Source organism: Sylvia atricapilla, chromosome 16, assembly GCF_009819655.1.
Source record: "Sylvia atricapilla isolate bSylAtr1 chromosome 16, bSylAtr1.pri, whole genome shotgun sequence".
Lineage (NCBI taxonomy): Eukaryota > Metazoa > Chordata > Aves > Passeriformes > Sylviidae > Sylvia > Sylvia atricapilla.
The window spans coordinates 2,969,431-2,986,655 of record NC_089155.1 but is presented as its reverse complement, the minus strand read 5'-3'; the positions used below and the strand labels follow the sequence as shown (position 1 = coordinate 2,986,655).

Sequence of the window (17,225 nt, the reverse complement as noted above, 5' to 3'; positions counted from 1 at the left end):
GGACATGGCTTAGTGGTTAACTGTTGGACTAGATGATCTTAAAGGTCTTTTCCAACCTTAAAAAAAATTTGTGATTCTACCTCCACTATCTTTGGTCCACACGAGGAACCCCCTTGGGTGGTGGGAACTCCCTCCAAAGCCATAACTTTGTGGGAGCTTTTACAGCTGATCACTAAATGCACTTGCACATGTGGACAAGGCAGGAGGACGGGAACAACTGCTCAGCCAAGCTCCTTCCCCCTGGCCAGAGCTGGTGAGACTTTCCCACTGGATCAGTGCTAGCAGCAAGTGTCTGAGTGCTACTCCTGTCTCTGACATCTCTCTCACCGTGGTGCAAACCTTGGTTATGGGTTTGGCTGGCAGTGCCCCAGCTGTGTGTTTGTCACCCCCAGGTGTTTAAGCAGCCCTGGCCAGGGATCATGCGCACGCTCTACGGAAAGCACCAGCAGTTTGAAACCATTTACTTCAAGAAGTTCCCTGGGTACTATGTGACCGGCGATGGTAAGGGGGGGTCCAGGCTGCTGTGGTCACAGGGGCTGGGGACAGCAGTGGGAATCTTGCCCTGTCCTGCCCTCAGAATCCCTTATCGGTTGCTGTAAAGGCTGGCACTGCTGCCTCACACTAATTTCTGGCTATTTTAGGTTGCAGAAGAGATAAAGATGGTTATTACTGGATCACAGGGCGAATTGATGACATGTTGAATGTTTCTGGTAAGAAGGAGTTTTGTCTTCAGTGGGGACCAATGTGCTGACACCTTGCTTTGTGACTTCAGCATCCGTTTCAAAAGCCACCTGTTTTATGGGGATGGTTCTACATCTCTGATTCTGCCCAGAAACCTGTCCTCAAACTGGATCCAGTTGCTGGGTCAGGGTTATTTCAGGGACACACAAGCCTGTGACTTGGTGACTTCCTGCACCATTTTCCCTGGAGACAAAGCCTTGGAGGGAAGGAACCTTCTGTAACCAGCCAGGGCACCTCTGCTGAAGGATTTAGGGCCACAGAGAATCACAGAGTTCAGGCAGGACCATGAGGTTGGTAATCCAACCTGCTGCTCCATGGGGGCCTCACCTCAAAGCTGGATCAGGCTGCTCAGAGCTCTGAAGGTTCTCCCACCTCTCTTGACTGAATCTTTGAGATTCAACTGCTTCTCAGCCTATCATTCTCCATATACTCTATTTAATAGTTCCCTCCCTCTCTTCCTGGAGCCTGTATCCTCCAGGTATGTCCTGCTGGCTCTAAGGTGCTGCTTTACTTGTCCCTGAATCAAACTAGATCCTTTTGCCTGACCAGCAGCACCTGATCCTCCACCAGCTGATCATTCTGGGAGATGACCACCTTCCTGTGGCTTTCTGTGACAGCAGTGCCAGGGTGGAATGTCAGAGCACAGGTAGAGGAGCAGGACTGAGTTGTGCCCCTGCCCCATGAGGTGGAGTGTCCCTGCCCCTCCCCACAGCACTGGGCTGGAGCCTGGACTCTGCAGATCCAACCTCTTCCTCTGCACCTTCCAGCTGACCATGTGGGCAGCTCTCCTCTTGCCAAATCCAGCTCCTCCTCAGCCTGTGCTTTGGAAGGGCATCACTGTGACCTGCTCATGATCTGTTCCAGAAAGAAGCCTAAAGGGGAAGGGGGAACAGCCGGGGGAGGTGGCTGCTGCAGGTGGGTGACACCTGGCAGCTTCCGGAGCACTGCGGAAATGAGTTTCACTCTCCAGCTGTTGTCACTTCCCAAGCACATCAAAATTATGCTCCCAAATCTGTAGTTTAGGGCCTTTTACAGCCTCAGGTCTCTTCCTGCCCGTCTGTAAAGCTTTGCCTCCCCCTTGTTTCCAGGCCACTTGCTGAGCACGGCGGAGGTGGAGTCGGCCCTGGTGGAGCACGCGGCGGTGGCCGAGGCTGCCGTGGTCAGCCACCCCCACCCCCTGAAGGGCGAGTGCCTCTATTGCTTTGTGACCCTGAGAGAGGGCCACGAGTTCACCAAGAACCTCACAGATGAGCTCAAAAAACAAGGTAGCAACAGCCAAATACTGGGGAGCAGGCAGGGGAGGAGAGGTGATGGAGGGGTTAAGGGCTTGAGTGCTTGCCTGTAGTCCGGGGAATGCAGTGTGGACAACTGCCACAAGGTGCCTCTTGATTACAGAGCACGGCTGACAAAGACTAAAATTAGTTCTCCTGGCCTTTGGCTGCTCATGTGATGCCACGTCTGCCCCGTGGGAGCTGACAGCCCTGAGGGGACTGGGGTTTTGTTTGCAGCAGGGCTCTCCCTGACAGACTGGGACATCCTGGGAGATCACGGGGTTTCTTTAGGGTGGTGCTCTGGTGCTCCACTGCCAAGGACCTGTTTCATTGCAAACTACAGCATTGAATACATGAAACAGTCCCATGGCTGTTTCCTCCCTTCTCTGGAGGAACTAAAGAGTGAATCAATCCTTGCTCTATCAAAATGGTCACAGTGTTGGTTGTAGCCGTTAGGGAAGTCTCTGGAAGATGGAGGGAATGAAAAACTGAGTGCTCTCACTGTTGGGGAGATGTGCTTATGGCCCTGTTGGCATTGCAGGTCTCGCTGTCCCCTCCCACCATGTGGAGCCTCAGGTGCAGCAGCCCCAGACACTGCCGTGCCAGGTGTCCCAGGAGCTGGGCTCTGGGTCTTAACTTTCTGTCCTGACTGGAAAGGATGTGAGGCTTCTCCTCATCTCTACAATGAAAATCTCTCTTTTTTTGCAGTCCGAGAAAAAATCGGGCCCATAGCAACACCTGATTACATCCAGTACGCCCCCAGCCTGCCCAAAACCCGCTCAGGTGAGCTCCAGGGATGGTGCTGGGGAGGACTCGACACTTCCTGCCAGTGGAAGTTGATCAGCCCTGCACTGCTTGTCCAGGGCTGCTCAGATCAGGGGAGGTGCAAGCTCAGGGTGGGCAGGATGTGCAGGTCTGGTACTTCCCACTTCTGCTAAGGATGCTGAAGAGATCCTGACTCCTTTATATGGACAGATAACGAAGGCCAGGGGGTGATGGTTTTAAACTGGTGGAGGGCAGGTGTAGATTAAATAGACATAAGGAAGGAATTGTTCCCTGTGAGGGTGGGGAGGCCCTGGCACAGGGTGCCCAGAGAAGCTGTGGCTGCCCCTGGATCCCTGGCAGTGTCCAAGGCCAGGCTGGACAGGGCTTGGAGCAACCTGGGACAGTGGAAGGTGCCCCTGCCCATGGCAGAGGGGTGGAAAAAGATGATCTGTAAGGTCCCTTCCAACCCAGACCATTCTGGAATTCTGACTCCTACTTCCCTTTCTCGGCTGTTATTACAGGAAAGATCACCAGACGGATATTAAGGAAAATTGCCAAAAATGACCAAGATCTGGGGGACATCTCCACCTTGGCAGACCCGGGCATCATCCAACACCTTTTCAACAGCAGATGTGAAACTAAGCAGTAGCAGCAGGAGCTGTGCCTGCTGAGCAGAACAGTGGCCATGGCACCTGATGAGCAGGTCCCTCCAACAGCCGCTGCCTGCCCGGGAAGGAAACCTTCACCTGTTGAATTGAATGTACCAATCGTAGGAATGAGGAGAGTCTGGCTCTGGAGAGGCCGTGTCCATGCCCTGGATGAGGTGTCTGTCGTGTTCCAGATGGATATCACACATCTGAGGGTCAGCCTGGTGCACAGAGGGACTCATCCTCCTCCCTTTTCAGCACCTCGTTCTTGATTTTAATTTAATTGGGGGGGTGGGGGAGACAGTGTTAATTTACTTTGTCCTGGAGGGGCCCTGGCACCTTGTGCACAGTGGGAAGGGGCTTTGGGGGTTGGGGGGAAGTGATGCTGGAGTTACTCAATGCAGGCAGGCCTGGGAGGTGCATCTGCCACTGCCCACAGAGCAGCTGAGCTTCCTTTTGTTCCTCGAGTGCTGCAAACTGCAGGAGCACTGCAGCAGCCACATCATCACTGCACATCCACTGTCCTGCTGCTAGCACAGCTTCCTGGAGCCTCCAGGGGAGTGGAGCAAGGCTCCAGGGAGCTCTGGGCTTTAAACAGGTTTTTTGGGGCAATTTGATACCAAGATCTGCTGCTTCCTCACCTGTATTGTGCCAGCTGCTGTGTTGTCCTCAGTCCAGGGTCCTTCACTAGCCATGGACACTACAGGGAGCCAGGAAGGGAAAAGCCTTGGTGTGACATGTTCCATGGAGCCCCAGTTCCTCCAGCCCTGCTGCCACCAGCTCCCAGCTGAAGCAGAGCTGGAGCAGCTGGATGCTCCTTTTGTGTCCTGGGGGAGGACTGGGAGCTGTTACACCAAAGGATGGAGGGGAAATGGAGCCAGGCAGAGGCACCTCTCCCAAGGCACCACGACCACTGCTACAGCAGAGAAAGCAAGGCAGGCAGGGCTGTGGGAGTCCTACACATTTCTTCATCAGGAAAATAAGGTGGGAGATGTTTAAAGTCAGTGTTTGCTTAAATCTGACATGGCTTAAGGATGATGAGAGCTAAAGGTCCCCGAACTTCTTCCCCAAGAGCCTGACCACCACCAGGGTCCTGCCAAAGCCATCCTTCCTCCAGTGAAGGACATATACCTCCAGCCAGGGCTGAGCTGGGGCTGATACCTCCTTTGCAATGTCTCTGTGAAACCTGCATGTGAACTGTTTGATTTTGCACTTAAACCAAAGGAGAAATGGGCTTTAAATCTTGCTGCAACAGCTGTTTTGGGGAGTGCCAGTGGACAGGATTACCTGCACCTGAGCTGGGGCTGAAAAGGAAGAGCAGCTGCCTCTGGGTAGGGGTGCTCAGGGCAGGTGTTGGGGTGCTCTGCCAGGCTGTTGGCCAAGTCCCAAATCTCACTTGTTACCTGCTGCTCTCACTGGCACAGCACCTGTGTCACCTATAACCTCGGTGCCTGCCTGTGTCCCATGTGCCCCCACAGCTCTGTACCACTGGATTGTGCCACCTTGGTGACAAGGATTCCTGCATCATCGTTCCTCCTGTTACTCTTTGTCAGCTATGTAATTTTGGCTGGAAAACAGTGAGAATTTAATGCAAAATGGAATAAAATTCAAGAAAACAAAATGGAAACAGGCTTGGAGTGTGTGTGGGTGGTAGGTGCTTGTGTGCTGTTGAGTCCAGGGTGCTCAGTGCAGTTGGAGTGACTGTGCCAGAAACCAGGACTGGCTTTTGGGGTGGGGCAGGTTCCTGCCAGTATGATGTTTTTTCCATGGACTGAGATTGTCTGTGGCTGGCTATGCTGGCTCCAGGGCTTCAGCCTGTGCCTCAGACTCTCCCTGGTCTCCAGCCAGTGCTGCTCCAAGGCTCGTGGAAAGCACAGGACGGTGTGACACCCACATGTCACCCATGCCCTCATGCAGCCCCAGTGCCAGGGAGCTGGGTGAGGAGGCTCAGGGCTGTCAGCACAGCTCAGGGCTCCCTCACCTCCACCCCAGGCCTGCCATGGATCTCTCAGACAAAATTGCCATAAACACCAATCAGATTGCACATTCCTTTTAATCTCTGGCTTGGGGTAATCAATCCCCCAACAAAACACCCAGGAATCCCAGTTTCAGTCACACTTGAAGGATGGAGCAGTTTCCCAAGTGACTGATTGGTGATTGATGCTGCAGCAGCAGAGCCAGCAGGGCTGTCACTCAGCACATCCACTCTGCAGGAATTCTGCCTTTGTGCTGCTTCTGCCACTCAGCACATCCATTCTGCAGGAATTCTGCCTCTGTGCTGGTTCTGTGTAACTATCAGGGCTGGGCTGAGGCTGCCTGGGCTCTTCACTGCCAGAAAGGTGCAGCTTTTAGGGCTGAGGAGGAAAGGGGGCTGGAGGAAGAGGCAGAAGACCTTGAGCAGGAGAGCCCACACTCCTCCACTGCTGTGCTGTTCCCACTGATCCATAAAACCTGGAGAGAGCCACATCTCCCCAGCCACTGGTGCTGGTCCCAGAGTAAGGTGCTTGGAGCTGGGGCTGTGCTGCCCAGCCTCCCCTGCAATTCCTCTGCTTCCTCACCACAGAGCTCCCAGCCTCAGCAGGACCATTCCCAAGGCTGGGGCTCCCTGACAGGAAGATGCTCAGTGTTTGATTTGCAGTGGGATGCACTGGCACAAACCCAGGGTGATTTGGGATTCATCAACACGCACAAGGCTCCAATTCACTGCTGCCTGGGGAGCTGCCTCCATCTCTGAGGGACTCTTAGACCAGCCTGTGGAGATCTCTTGGACTGGGCTGCAGCAGGAGCCTGCCCTGCACCCTGCACTGCTCTCTGCCCTGTGTAGCACAGAGACACTGGGATCAGCACCCAGTCCTATAAAACAGGAATTGGGCAAAGCAAAAGCAAGCAAGAGACCCTTGGGCAAATTACTCAGGACAGCTGTGCCTGGTGCAGGAACCCTGAGGATCCTCAGGCAGAGGGGAAAATAGAAATCTGCAACAGCAGCAGCAGGGGAAGGAGGGCTGGAGGGGCCACGGTGAGTGGAGCTGGGCGCTCCTCATAAGCCGGAGAGCACTGAGGCACTGGATGAAGATAAAGGCTGATACTTGCCCATCCACCTTTCTGCTCTCATTCCTTAGGCTGTGTATGTCTCCAGAAATCACGCAGCATCAAGGAGCTCAGAAGTGGGAGCAGCACAAAGGCCTGTTGTGGCACATTGACCCTTTGCTCTACATTCCCCTTCCCCCAGGCCAGGGCCCCCGGAGCAGGCAGAGCAAGGGAATCCTCCTTCCTGGAGGGGGAATCATCAGAAGAAGCTGGGGCTGGCACCCAGGACCCTTTGGCCAGTTGCATCACACAGTCCCCCCTCACAGCCTCCAGCACGTCAGACCTTGGCACGTGCACCCGGAGGAGAAATCCCTGGGGCAGATCAGCTCTTGAGGCAGCAGAGGAGGAGGGTGGGGCTGTCTCCTCACACCAGGTAGGGCGTGTCCAGCACGGCCACCCCGGCGGCCACGCCGCCGTCCGCGTGCTCGATGGCCTTGGTGCGCAGGAGGTGACCGGCGGCCTGGTTCAGCACCAGCTCCTGGCCCTGCCTGCAGAGGAGAGGGAAACTGAGCCCTGCACAGCACACAGCCCCTGGCATTTCTCTGCGGCAGCAGGATGCACCTTCCCTGTCAGCACCCAGGGCAGGGCAGAGCCCCAGGGCTAACGCTGGTGGCTGCACTGGCCATTCTGCAAATGGGCAGTGCCAGAGACTGAATGCTGCCAGAGCACCTTTGTTCCCAAAACTCTGTGAAAAGGACTGTCATTTATACCCTGTGGAAATGTGGCCTGTGAGGGTTTTAAACAAAAGCAGCTCCTATGAGGGCTGAACAGGCATTAGGCCTTCGGGTATTTCAGAGATCACCAGGGCTTCAGAAAAGCCACACATGTGGCTGCATCCAGCACCCAGGAAGTGCTCCCAGAAATCCCGGGGATGAGACACATCAATCCCAAGATCCCATTACACCAGTAACTGCCAGCACGAGCCCTGTGGTTTTCCAACAGCTCGTTTGGCAGCAGGTTCAGAGCAGCAGCTCAGCGTGGGCACACGTGCTCAGAACTGCTGCCAGGGGCACAGACTGAATGGTCACATCTGTCCCCTGCACCTGCACGTCCCCAGACATCTGTCCTGTGGCTGTGCTTGGGCAGCACAGAGGACAAAATGCTCTCGCTCCGTGTCAGGAGCAGGGAACTGCCCTGGAACAAAAGCATGTTCCTCACCTGACATAGACACCAAAGATCCCGAGCTCGGAGATGCACTCAGACACTTGGAGGGGACTGTGAGCCCTCAGCAAGTAATTCAGTGCTGGCTGGGGCTTGATCTTATCCATCAAGATGTAAGAGGTTCTCTCAGGGCTGTCTTTGATCTTCTCCAGAACCTCCCTGAGCTCCTCACCATAGAGATTGTTCCCTGGCAAACAAAACCAGTACATCAAGCACTCCCAGGACAGCAGAAGTCCCTGGCCCCAGCTATGTGGCTCTGAGAGATAAAATAACCCAGCCTTTGTCTCCTCAAGTGCTGCCTGGGCTCTCCAAACCCAACACCAGGCCCTTGGGAGCTTCTCCAGGAGCAGCACTGCCTCAGTGCCAGGACTAGTCCCCATGGCTGTGAGTAGCCACAAGCCACCCTTTATCCCTCAGCACAGGACCAGGAGGTGGCACAGAGCTACTGCCTGCCCCAAACACAGCACAAACTACCATGGGAACCCCCAGGGGCCCAGCCCAGCTCACACCTCCACAGCCCAGCTCATACCTCCACCCTCACGCTGAGGCTTCAGCACAAAGCGGTCGGGGTCAGCAATGGCTGTGGCAGCTATTCTGTCACCCTCTTCACCCTGGCAGGAAAGGATGGAAACAGGTGGACATCAGGAATAACGTCTTCACAGACAGGGTGGTTTCACACTGGAATAAGCTGGATGGAGTCACCATCCCTGGAGCTGTTCAAGGAATGATGGGACATGCCACGGTCTAATTGATAATGCAGTGTTTAGGCAAAGGTTGGACTCCATGATCTCGGAGGGCTTTTCCAACCAAAATGATTCTGCCAACAGCAAAGCACCAGGGAGCAGCAGGGCCTCCTCAGCAGATCCCTCTGAGCAGAGGCATCAACAAATTCCCCCAAGGACCACAACAAAGCCCTCTCCTTCTCCACCAGAGAGCGCAGGTGTCCATGTCCATCCCTGCTGCAGCCCCGCTCCCACTCACCTCATCCAGGGAGTAGAGTCCTGCAAAGGTGGCTCTGATCCGAGCGACGGCCTCGGGGTGGCCGGGCAGCAGCTTCTCCAGTGTCCCCGGCCTGCTGAGCTCCTGCTGCACCTTCTTGGTGCCCGCCAGCTGCGTGGCAATGTCGGGGCACTTCACTGCCCGGGACCTCTCCAGCAGCAGCCGCGCCTCCCAGTTCTGAGGCAGCGAAGGAGCAACCACCCCGGGAGGGAAAAGAAACACACAAAAGGTTTGCTCTGCTCTTTTCTGAGCGGTTATCGACATATGGTTTGTCTCCTCCCTGCCTGCTGGCGGGGACAGGGGGTGGGAGTAGCACTCCAGAGAAAAGCAGGCATGAATTTCCTGCCACCTCTGGGAGCAGCACAGTCAAATTAATCCACTGTGTGCTCCTTCCCCAGCCTGTCCAGTGCTGCCACCTGGAGACACCAGCAAGATCTGCTCTGTGCTATTATTACCTGCAGCCTGATCGTGCTAAGAGAGCACTGAGCGATTTGTAGACCAAGTCTGAAAACTTTTAGCAGGTGCTTACATCTGTTAATCCCTATTTCCCAGAAGCAATTCAGCGCTGCACTAGGGGATCACCCCCGGAGAAGAAAGCCACCCATTTTCCTTACTGCAGGGCCACCCACCTGCTCTCTGGAGTCACAGCTTCCCAATGCTCTCAGCCACACCAGGCAGGACTGACCCCACCCCAGCCAGGGCAGCTGCCCCTGGGATTATTTCGAGCTCCCTGGGCAGTGCCCAGCTGGTGGTTTCTGGGGCAGGGAGGTGGGTACTGACCTGCTCGTCGTAGACCTGGGGCACGTAGCCCTCTCTGTAATACACCACTGCGACCTCCTGGCCGTCCCTGGAATGGAAAGCAGAAGTGCTCACAGAGCCAGGCCAGGCCCATCCCAGCACCAAGGGGATCACAGCCCCCTGCCCCTTCCCCTTGGCCTTTCTCTTCCTGCCTGGCACTGCCAGAGCAAGCTGAACACTGCAAGCCCTGGCTCCTCTCCACTGAACCACAGCTTGGCCCGTCCAAGACTCTGGGAGCTGACACCCAGCCTCTGCTCTAACCAAAGGCTCAATAATTCTGACACCCAGCTCAGCAGAGAGGTAAGCACCTCATTTTTAACAGCTTTCACCCCACGCTGGCCTGGGGGACTCAGCCTGGAGAAAAGGAGCTCAGGGGGGCCCTTGTGGCTCTGCACAAGTCCCTGACAGGAGGGGACAGCCAGGGGAGTCGGGCTCTGCTCCCAGGGAACAGGGACAGGAGGAGAGGGAACAGCCACAAACTGCACCAGAGGAGGTTTAGATTCGAGATTAGGGAAAATATCTTCACTGAAATGGTGGTCAGGCACTAGGACAGGTGGCAGAGGGCATTGGAGGGACTTGAAGATGTGAGGCTGTGGCACTTGAGGACATGTTCAGTGTTGCTGGGTTACAGGCTGGACTTGATCTCAGAGGCCTTTTCCAACCCTAACAACTCTGTGATTCTTGAAGCTGGAGGGAACAGGGTTCTTCTCCTATGGCAATTTAAGGTAGAACATCAACTCAACAACCTGACAGGCACCAAACCTCTCTGCCAGGGCTGGGTTGGCAGCACAGCTGCAGCAAGCACCACATGCCCAAGCTTTGGCCTCAAAACTGTGCACTTGGTCTGGGAGTGCTGGCAGGCAGCCAGGAGGCATCCAGCAGTGACAGGGGAGGATGCTCAGGAGGAAGCACAAGGAATACACTTTCCCCTCAGCTAGCCAACCATGACAAATACATTCATTAATTAAGCACAGCTCTGACCCCGAAGGTCAAACTACGGAAAAAATCAGTGTCGCTACAGAAAAATCACTGTCCTGAAACCACGTCTTCCCTTAGGTTCATACAGCTCCCAGCACAATTACCTGGAAATAGGGCAAACGTCATACTTGGGACCAACTAGGAGGCTGTGATCCTCCCGTCCTGGTCTCCACAGGGAGCAGGCAAGACACTGAGTGAGTTCAAACCCAAGAGATTCCCAAAGGACATGGAATGCTTCCTCCTCCAGCACTAACAACCCAGCCCAGTTCCCACTGGAAGAGCATCACGTGAACAGTAAACAGGAAATGGCTCTGTGGAAGCCTCTCAAACAGCCAGGGCTGTTCAGAGCAGACCTTTGTGGAAGAGCTAAAGATCCCACAGAGCAATGAAGGCTGAAGGAGGGAGATTATGACTGCAGCTGTAAGGGACTGATGTGTGTCTGCAAAACCTCACCGCTGTGAACACAAAACCATCTCAGCTCCAAGAGGAAGCAGCAGCCTGGAGCATGGAAGAGAACTGTTTTCTCAGACAGTCACTACTTACACTGAGCTTTGGCTGCAAGCTCCCAGTGTGCCCCGTGTGCCCGAGAGGCGGCAGGGATGCGCACCTTGGCCCATACTCACATATACAGCCTCCTGCTGGCATCCAGGGAGCCCTGCTCAAACACATCCCGGAACCGCTTCCTCACCACACGGATATTCCTGCCAAGAGCACAGCAAGAGTCACCAGGCTGCCCACAGCTACCTGAACTCCGAATCATGGGTGGAAGCGGTGGCTGCAGCAAGGAGGATCTGTAGGTTCCTTCACAAATAGCCTCAGGCTTTGTGCTATGGAGCAAGAGAAACCCTACAGCCCAAAAAACTCCCTGTTTAGGAGCCCATCCTATGTTTCCTATGATCTGCCAGCAGTTTGCTCAGCTTTCCATACCAAAAATCTAAATTATCTTCTTCCTTTCCCATCCCAGGAAAATTCAAACTTTACCTGTTCCAAAGCTCATTTTCTACACAACGCTGATCAAAAATGTTCCTCTGGACATCCTCCACCAGAAACATCACCACAGCCCTGGAAGAGATACCAAGGACATCATTAAACAAATCAACACTCCACACGCTCCTAGCTGGATCACCATCTCTGTGATTCAGGCTCCATGCACTGCTCCTGTTCATGTTCTCCTCCTCTGTCCTTACCTCTGGGACCCATAGAGCTCCCAGGCTTTGGCAATTCCCAAGGCCAGCCCCTTTGCTGGGTTGTTGGGGAGCAGGTGTGACGCCTCCTCAGTCTTTCCCAGCACTTTCAACACCAACCTGTGGAAGACAAATGCTGTAAATGCCATGTCCATGCCCAGCTGGACCAAGGGAGCAGCCTGGAGAGCACAGGGGCCATGCAGTGCAGCTGCTGCAGTGCCTGGGGTGCTCCTTACCTGTGGACGTCGGCGGTGCGGGAGGTGAGCCCCCCGAAGCTGGCAGCAATGGTGTTTATTTCTATCTGCCTCAGAGCTGCTGGGCCACCCAGCCCACAGTCAAACATGTAATCCGAGCGGTTGATGCCCAAAAACACAGTCTGCAACACAGGGAGGGGAGCTGGGGTCTCCTGTAGCCTCTAACTGCAAATCCTCTGATGAGCTTGCTTTCAAATCCTCCCGGGGCAGATCCAGTCAGAGCATCCCAGAATGGTTTGGGTTGGAAGGGACCTTAAAGATCACCTCATCCCAGCCCCTGCAATGGACAGGGACACCTGCCACTAGACCAAGCTGCTCCAAGCCCTGTCCAACCTGGCCTTGAATATTTTCAGGGATGAGACAGCCACAGCTTCTCTGGGCAACCTAACGCCACCAGCTCACCACCCGCATGGTAAATTTCCTAATATCTCATCTAAACCTATTCGGTGTCAGTTTGAAGCCATTCCCTCTTGTCTTGTCACCCTCAGTTTGGTACCAACCACTGCAGGTCACACCTGGCTGCTCTGCCCCCTGCCCAAAGCCCACAGCCCTCTCAGAGCTCCAGAGGAGTTCCCAACACTCCTGAGAGTAAAGGAGCTTCTGCAGGGATGGCCTGGCTGCTGCAGGTCCCAACAGAACACATGTCCTGGACACTCTGAGGCTCCCAGAAGACAAACCACATGCAATCCTCCTCCCTCTCCAGGCCAGGCTGTTTCCAGCAGCACCACCCAAAGAGCTCAGCTGTTCAGCAGGGCAAGGTCCTGAGCTCACCAGCTGTGACAAGACAATGCAGAGCAGGGAGGGACCAGCCTGGGACAGCTCAGAGTCCACAGTGCCAAAGCTTGCTGCCAGAGCCCAGGCACCCCCACCACAATCCAAGAGTTGTGAGACCCCCTGCCAAGGTACCTGAGCCAAGCCTTCCTCCAAAACCTGCATGTAGATTCTGAAGAGTCGAGCTGTGAAGTCGTCTACCTTGATGGTGCTAGAGAGAAACACAGACCACGTCAGCCCCCTGCAGTGTCACAGAGGAACAAGAAAATTATCTCTCCTGCAGAAAAAGCCCTTAGCAGGGGCATTCTCCAGCACAAAGAGCAGGGCGGGGGCTCAACCAGGTGCTGTAGCACTGTGAAACACCTCTCCATGAATGCTCAGTGCAAAACCACAACACAAACCCAGTTTGCCAAGCACAGCCACTCCACAAAAGGCCCTCCTGTGCAGAAGTGACTCACTGGCAGGGTAGAGATGGGACAAGTAAAGGCAAAGAAATGCAGCAGAATTCTGCAGGTTCAGGGAAGAAACCACAGGTCTCTCTGTGCCTGCACACACAGTTCAGAGAAGCTTCACAAGCTTCATCCAATCCCCCTGTCCTGTCAGGCTCCAAACCCCACACACTGGGGCCCTGCTAGAGTAGATCTGGCTCTTCCTCAAGGCTCCAAATCCCTGAGCAGCACCTCCAGGGAGCTGCCCTGGCACAGGGCAGGCACCTGAGCACACACAAGCCCCAGGTGCTGCATTCTTGAAGCACAGGTACAAGCATGTCCCCACAAGCTCTGGCTGCAGCCAGCTCTGGAACAGGCACAGGCATTGGAACAGCTCCAAGGGGTCAGGCTTTAACAAAACAAAAGGATGCTGGAAAACAGCTTCCTCTGCTCTGTTCCAGTGCCAGAGGCAGCAACACGTGCACAGGCAGTGGGAAGAGGGATTTGTGGAAGCATCAGCCTCACAATTACGAGTGACAAAGTCAGGGATGGTCACTCCAGCCCAGGACAACAGCCAAAGATAAACTCAGCAGGACCCAGGAGGCAAAGCTGGACAGTCCTCCTGCACCCAGAGCTTGTGGCTGGGAAAGAGGGGATGGGGTCACTGATGGAGGGCGTGGAAACAGAACAGACACCTCCTTTCCATCACTGCTGGTGGTTACTGGACAGACACAGGCAGATGCAGAATAAGACTAAAAGAGATGCTAAATCCAGGACTCAAAGACTCCAGTGATTTGCATTTAAGGCCTAGGGATCAAAAAGCTCACAAATACAAACTCAGAAGCTGGAAAAAGTGGCAAAGTTGAAGATCATAGCAGTGAAGCAGGACTTGGCCAGATGTCCCATTTTCTGGGGCCCAAGAAGGCCTCAGAAAGGTAGAGATGCCAGAAGGGTGATAAAGGCTTTATATTTAAAACATTTCATTAAAATGCAACAGGCAAAAACGTTACCTGGCCAGAGTTTTCTCCAGGAATTCTTTGTTTTGACTGATGGTATCCACCAGCAGGTTGAAATCCTGCTGCACACTGTAGGCCTGTTCAAACAAGGCCCGTGGCACTGCGGAGGGGAGCAGCGTGAAGGGAGCATAATTCACCACCTGCAAGCAGGGATGCAGCACAGCAGTCAGCTCTGGGCAGCTGAGGAGGGGCCCAGGAGGTGCTTCCTCTGCTTGTCTGAAGGCTGAAGCCATCCCCAGCCCTGCTAGGCAGACACATGGCCTTGACCCTGCTGATTCCTAACTTTTGAGGGTTCTGCTTTATGAAGCACCCACAGGGCACTGCTGCTCCACTGGCTGGGCTGACTGCCTCCCCTTGTCTCCCCCTGAACTGGACAGCACTGTCTCCAGAGCTTCTCAGGGGCAGAGAAAAGGTTAATTTGCCAGTCCTGGGTTCTGGCTGTCAGTTACTTCCTTTGATCCCTGCTCAGTGACTCCGGAATGCTGGCTCATCCCACATCTCAGATATGGGGTCCATATATTACTCAAAGTCCATGTATTACACTACAGAGAAGTCACCAATTCACCTGGATTTTTACATGAAACAAGGGACACTGCCAGTGCGTTTGGCCTCTCCTCCCAGGCTCCCTCTTCCTCTCACCCTTTGAGATCCCCCAGAGCCCTGACCTGACATCAAGGAGCAGTGCTGTGGTGAAGACCTGTCCCCCTGTTCCACTGCCAGCTGCCTGCTCGCCCCCAGGCTCCTCAGACACCCTTCCCCAATGGTGCCCCAGCCCTCCTGCACAGGGACACTTCATCTGAGACCCTTCACGGCATTCTGCTCCAACAGGCTGAGCCTCCCACCCCAGCCACCCACCAGGGACTGCCCAAAGGCAAATACCACACATGAGCCACCTCCACCCGTCACCTCACTCCAGGTATGGGACAAAGGCTGACTGAGTTGGGGACATGCCAAAAGCAGAGGCCCCTCGTGAGACTCTCCTCTGGTCCAAAGGTTCATATGGGCGGTGAGAGGCTGAGAAAGGGATTAACTCCCAGCACCACAACTTCCTAAGCCTTCCCAGATCCCTCTCCTAGGAAAAGGGAATCTGTATGGCGGAGCTGTCCCCTGGGGAGCCGTGCTCATCACGAGGATGGGCTGTGAGCTGCCCCCCAGCGAAGGGACAGCGAAGGCTGCCCCTTGGGGAGCCGCTCCTAGCGGAGGGCTCAGGGACCCCCGGCACGGCAGCGGCTCCTCCCCGCGCTGCGAACTCACATCCGAGGCGTGCGGCTGCTCCCCGGTCCGCATCAGCACCCCCGCCAGCAGCGCCGCGTCCACCGCCACCGCCGCCGCCTCCCGCACGGCCGCCGCGTCCCGCACCACGTCCTGCCAGGCCGCGGCCATGGCACAGCGCTGCGGGCACGGCACAGCGCTGCGGGCACGGCACAGCGCTGCGGGCACGGCACAGCGCTGCGGGCACGGCACAGCGCGGGTCACCGCCCGGCCCACACCCCGAGCCCCGGCTGTCCCCAGACCCCGTGCCCCGATCCCCGCTCCCTGTCCCCTCACCGGCCCCGGTCCCCAGACTGCCAGTGCGCCCTGACCCCCGACCCTGCTCCGCGACCCCCGGCCCCTTCCCGGTTCCCGCTCCCCGCTTCCTGAGCCCCCGCCCTCGGCACATCGCTGTCCCCAGAGCCCCGAGCCCTCTGCCCTTCTCCGGCCCCCTGGCCCTCACTAACCCGCGATCCCCCGGCCCTGACTGATTCCCGGTCCTCGATCCCTCGCCCGCTCCGACGCTACCTGTCCCTTTGCGGTCACCAGACCGCCACTGGCCTCGTTCCCTCCAGGCGGCCCCGTTCCCTCCCGGCCCTCGACCCCTTACTGACCCCCGGTCCCTTACTGACCCCCGGCCCCTTACTGACCCCCGCTCCGTCCCGGCGCCCCCGGTTCCGCCGCCCGGACCCGCTCCGGCCGCTCGCTGCGGGCCCTGCGGACCGCCCCGTGATTGGACGAGCCGCGCCCCTCGCCCCGCCCATCAAGCAGATTGGCAGTTCAATGAACCAATCAACGCCGGGAAAGAGCCTCTCGTGCGCGATGCTGAGCACAGGGGGCCGGAGGGGGAGGAGTCGCGTCAGGAGCGCGCAGCGCGCACGCGCCGTTCCGTGTCGCGGGTGTGTGACGTCATGTCGCGACATCAAGAGGGTGACGAGGGGCCTTGGGGTGCTCGCCCGCATGTGGGGCTGCAGCTGATGAAACTGAGCCGTGCATGCAGGGGCCGCTCGGGCCGGGGCTGCCGGGAGCCCGGAGCGATGGAAGTGGCGGGCGCAGGGCTCGTAGAGGCCCTTTCCAACCTCAGCGATCCTGTCATTCCATGGGAACACCTTCACCCTTACCTGCCGCCCTCCCGCCAGCTGAAATCCACCCCTGGCAGGCAGGGGAGGAGAGGGGAAATGCAGACCTGCCTCAGGAAATGAAAGGAATTTGAAATATATATTTTCCCGTTTCTTACCCTCTTCCTCACCCGCGCCTTTGCCGCGCTGCAGGCAGGCCTGGGGAGGGCCTGACCCGTCCCTGCTGTCCCCTGCAGTGCCCGTGGAGCTGCTCAGTGCTCCAGGGTGTCCCCAGGGTGTCCCCGGCCGGGGAGGTGCTCCCAGGTTCTCGGCAGTGTATGGGGTGCCCTGGGGCACAGCACAAGCTGAGGTTTTTCTGTCCTGTGACTGTGGATTTGTGCTCCCCGTGCTGCTGTTCCTCAGGGGACAGGGTTGCTCTCGGCCCTCGTGTCACACAGAGCCAAGGCTGGGGCTCTTGTGGGCCACCTCACCTGGGGACGCCTGGGAAAGAGCAGATCTCAGAACCCCTTTATGTAATTATAGGACATTAATTTCCCAGCAACAGGGCTTGAAATGACACTGTAGGAAATCGAGGTGGGTTAATTTTCTATCAGAAACAACCAAAATTTAGATATAAATAAATCAAAACCAAGCAGGTCCTTTCTACTTTCTTATTTCAATGTACAAAGGAGCTGTCAGTCCTAACTTTGTCTGCCCTCTGACTAAGTGCAATGAAATGGAACAACCCTGTGTTGGTACCTCCAACAGAACAGTCTAAAAAGAAACAAGATCTGTTGCCATCACAAGGCAAACATT

The 17,225-nt window shown here is 56.0% G+C and overlaps 2 protein-coding genes across 6 annotated transcripts in view; one reads left to right on the top strand and one right to left on the bottom strand.

The window, feature by feature from the left end:
* Window positions 1-5,051, top strand: part of ACSS2 (acyl-CoA synthetase short chain family member 2) — a 31,119-nt gene extending 26,068 nt beyond the window's left edge. For both annotated transcript variants that reach the window (XM_066330559.1, XM_066330557.1), the window contains 5 exons: window positions 393-501; window positions 642-710; window positions 1,830-2,006; window positions 2,721-2,795; window positions 3,299-5,051. In XM_066330559.1, coding sequence (XP_066186656.1) covers window positions 393-501; window positions 642-710; window positions 1,830-2,006; window positions 2,721-2,795; window positions 3,299-3,426 — 558 coding nt within the window. In that variant the 3' untranslated portion in view covers window positions 3,427-5,051. The remainder of the gene's footprint in view (window positions 1-392; window positions 502-641; window positions 711-1,829; window positions 2,007-2,720; window positions 2,796-3,298) is intronic.
* A 1,603-nt stretch (window positions 5,052-6,654) lies between these two features.
* On the bottom strand, window positions 6,655-16,130 carry GSS (glutathione synthetase). 4 transcript variants are annotated; one of them, XM_066330561.1, is made up of 13 exons: window positions 16,002-16,130; window positions 15,355-15,549; window positions 14,095-14,240; window positions 12,792-12,867; window positions 11,868-12,007; window positions 11,635-11,751; window positions 11,429-11,509; window positions 11,071-11,148; window positions 9,452-9,518; window positions 8,654-8,848; window positions 8,202-8,283; window positions 7,670-7,859; window positions 6,655-6,999 (listed from the first exon to the last, which is right to left on the bottom strand). In XM_066330561.1, exons 1-13 carry the CDS (start codon window positions 16,113-16,115, stop codon window positions 6,876-6,878), a joined length of 1,605 nt encoding a protein of 534 aa, XP_066186658.1. In that variant the 5' UTR covers window positions 16,116-16,130; the 3' UTR covers window positions 6,655-6,875. The 4 variants fall into 4 exon arrangements, with proteins under 4 accessions (XP_066186658.1, XP_066186659.1, XP_066186660.1 ...); XM_066330562.1 differs by having other exon boundaries at window positions 15,355-15,492; XM_066330563.1 differs by having other exon boundaries at window positions 15,355-15,530; window positions 16,002-16,068.
* Window positions 16,131-17,225: the final 1,095 nt, after the last annotated feature.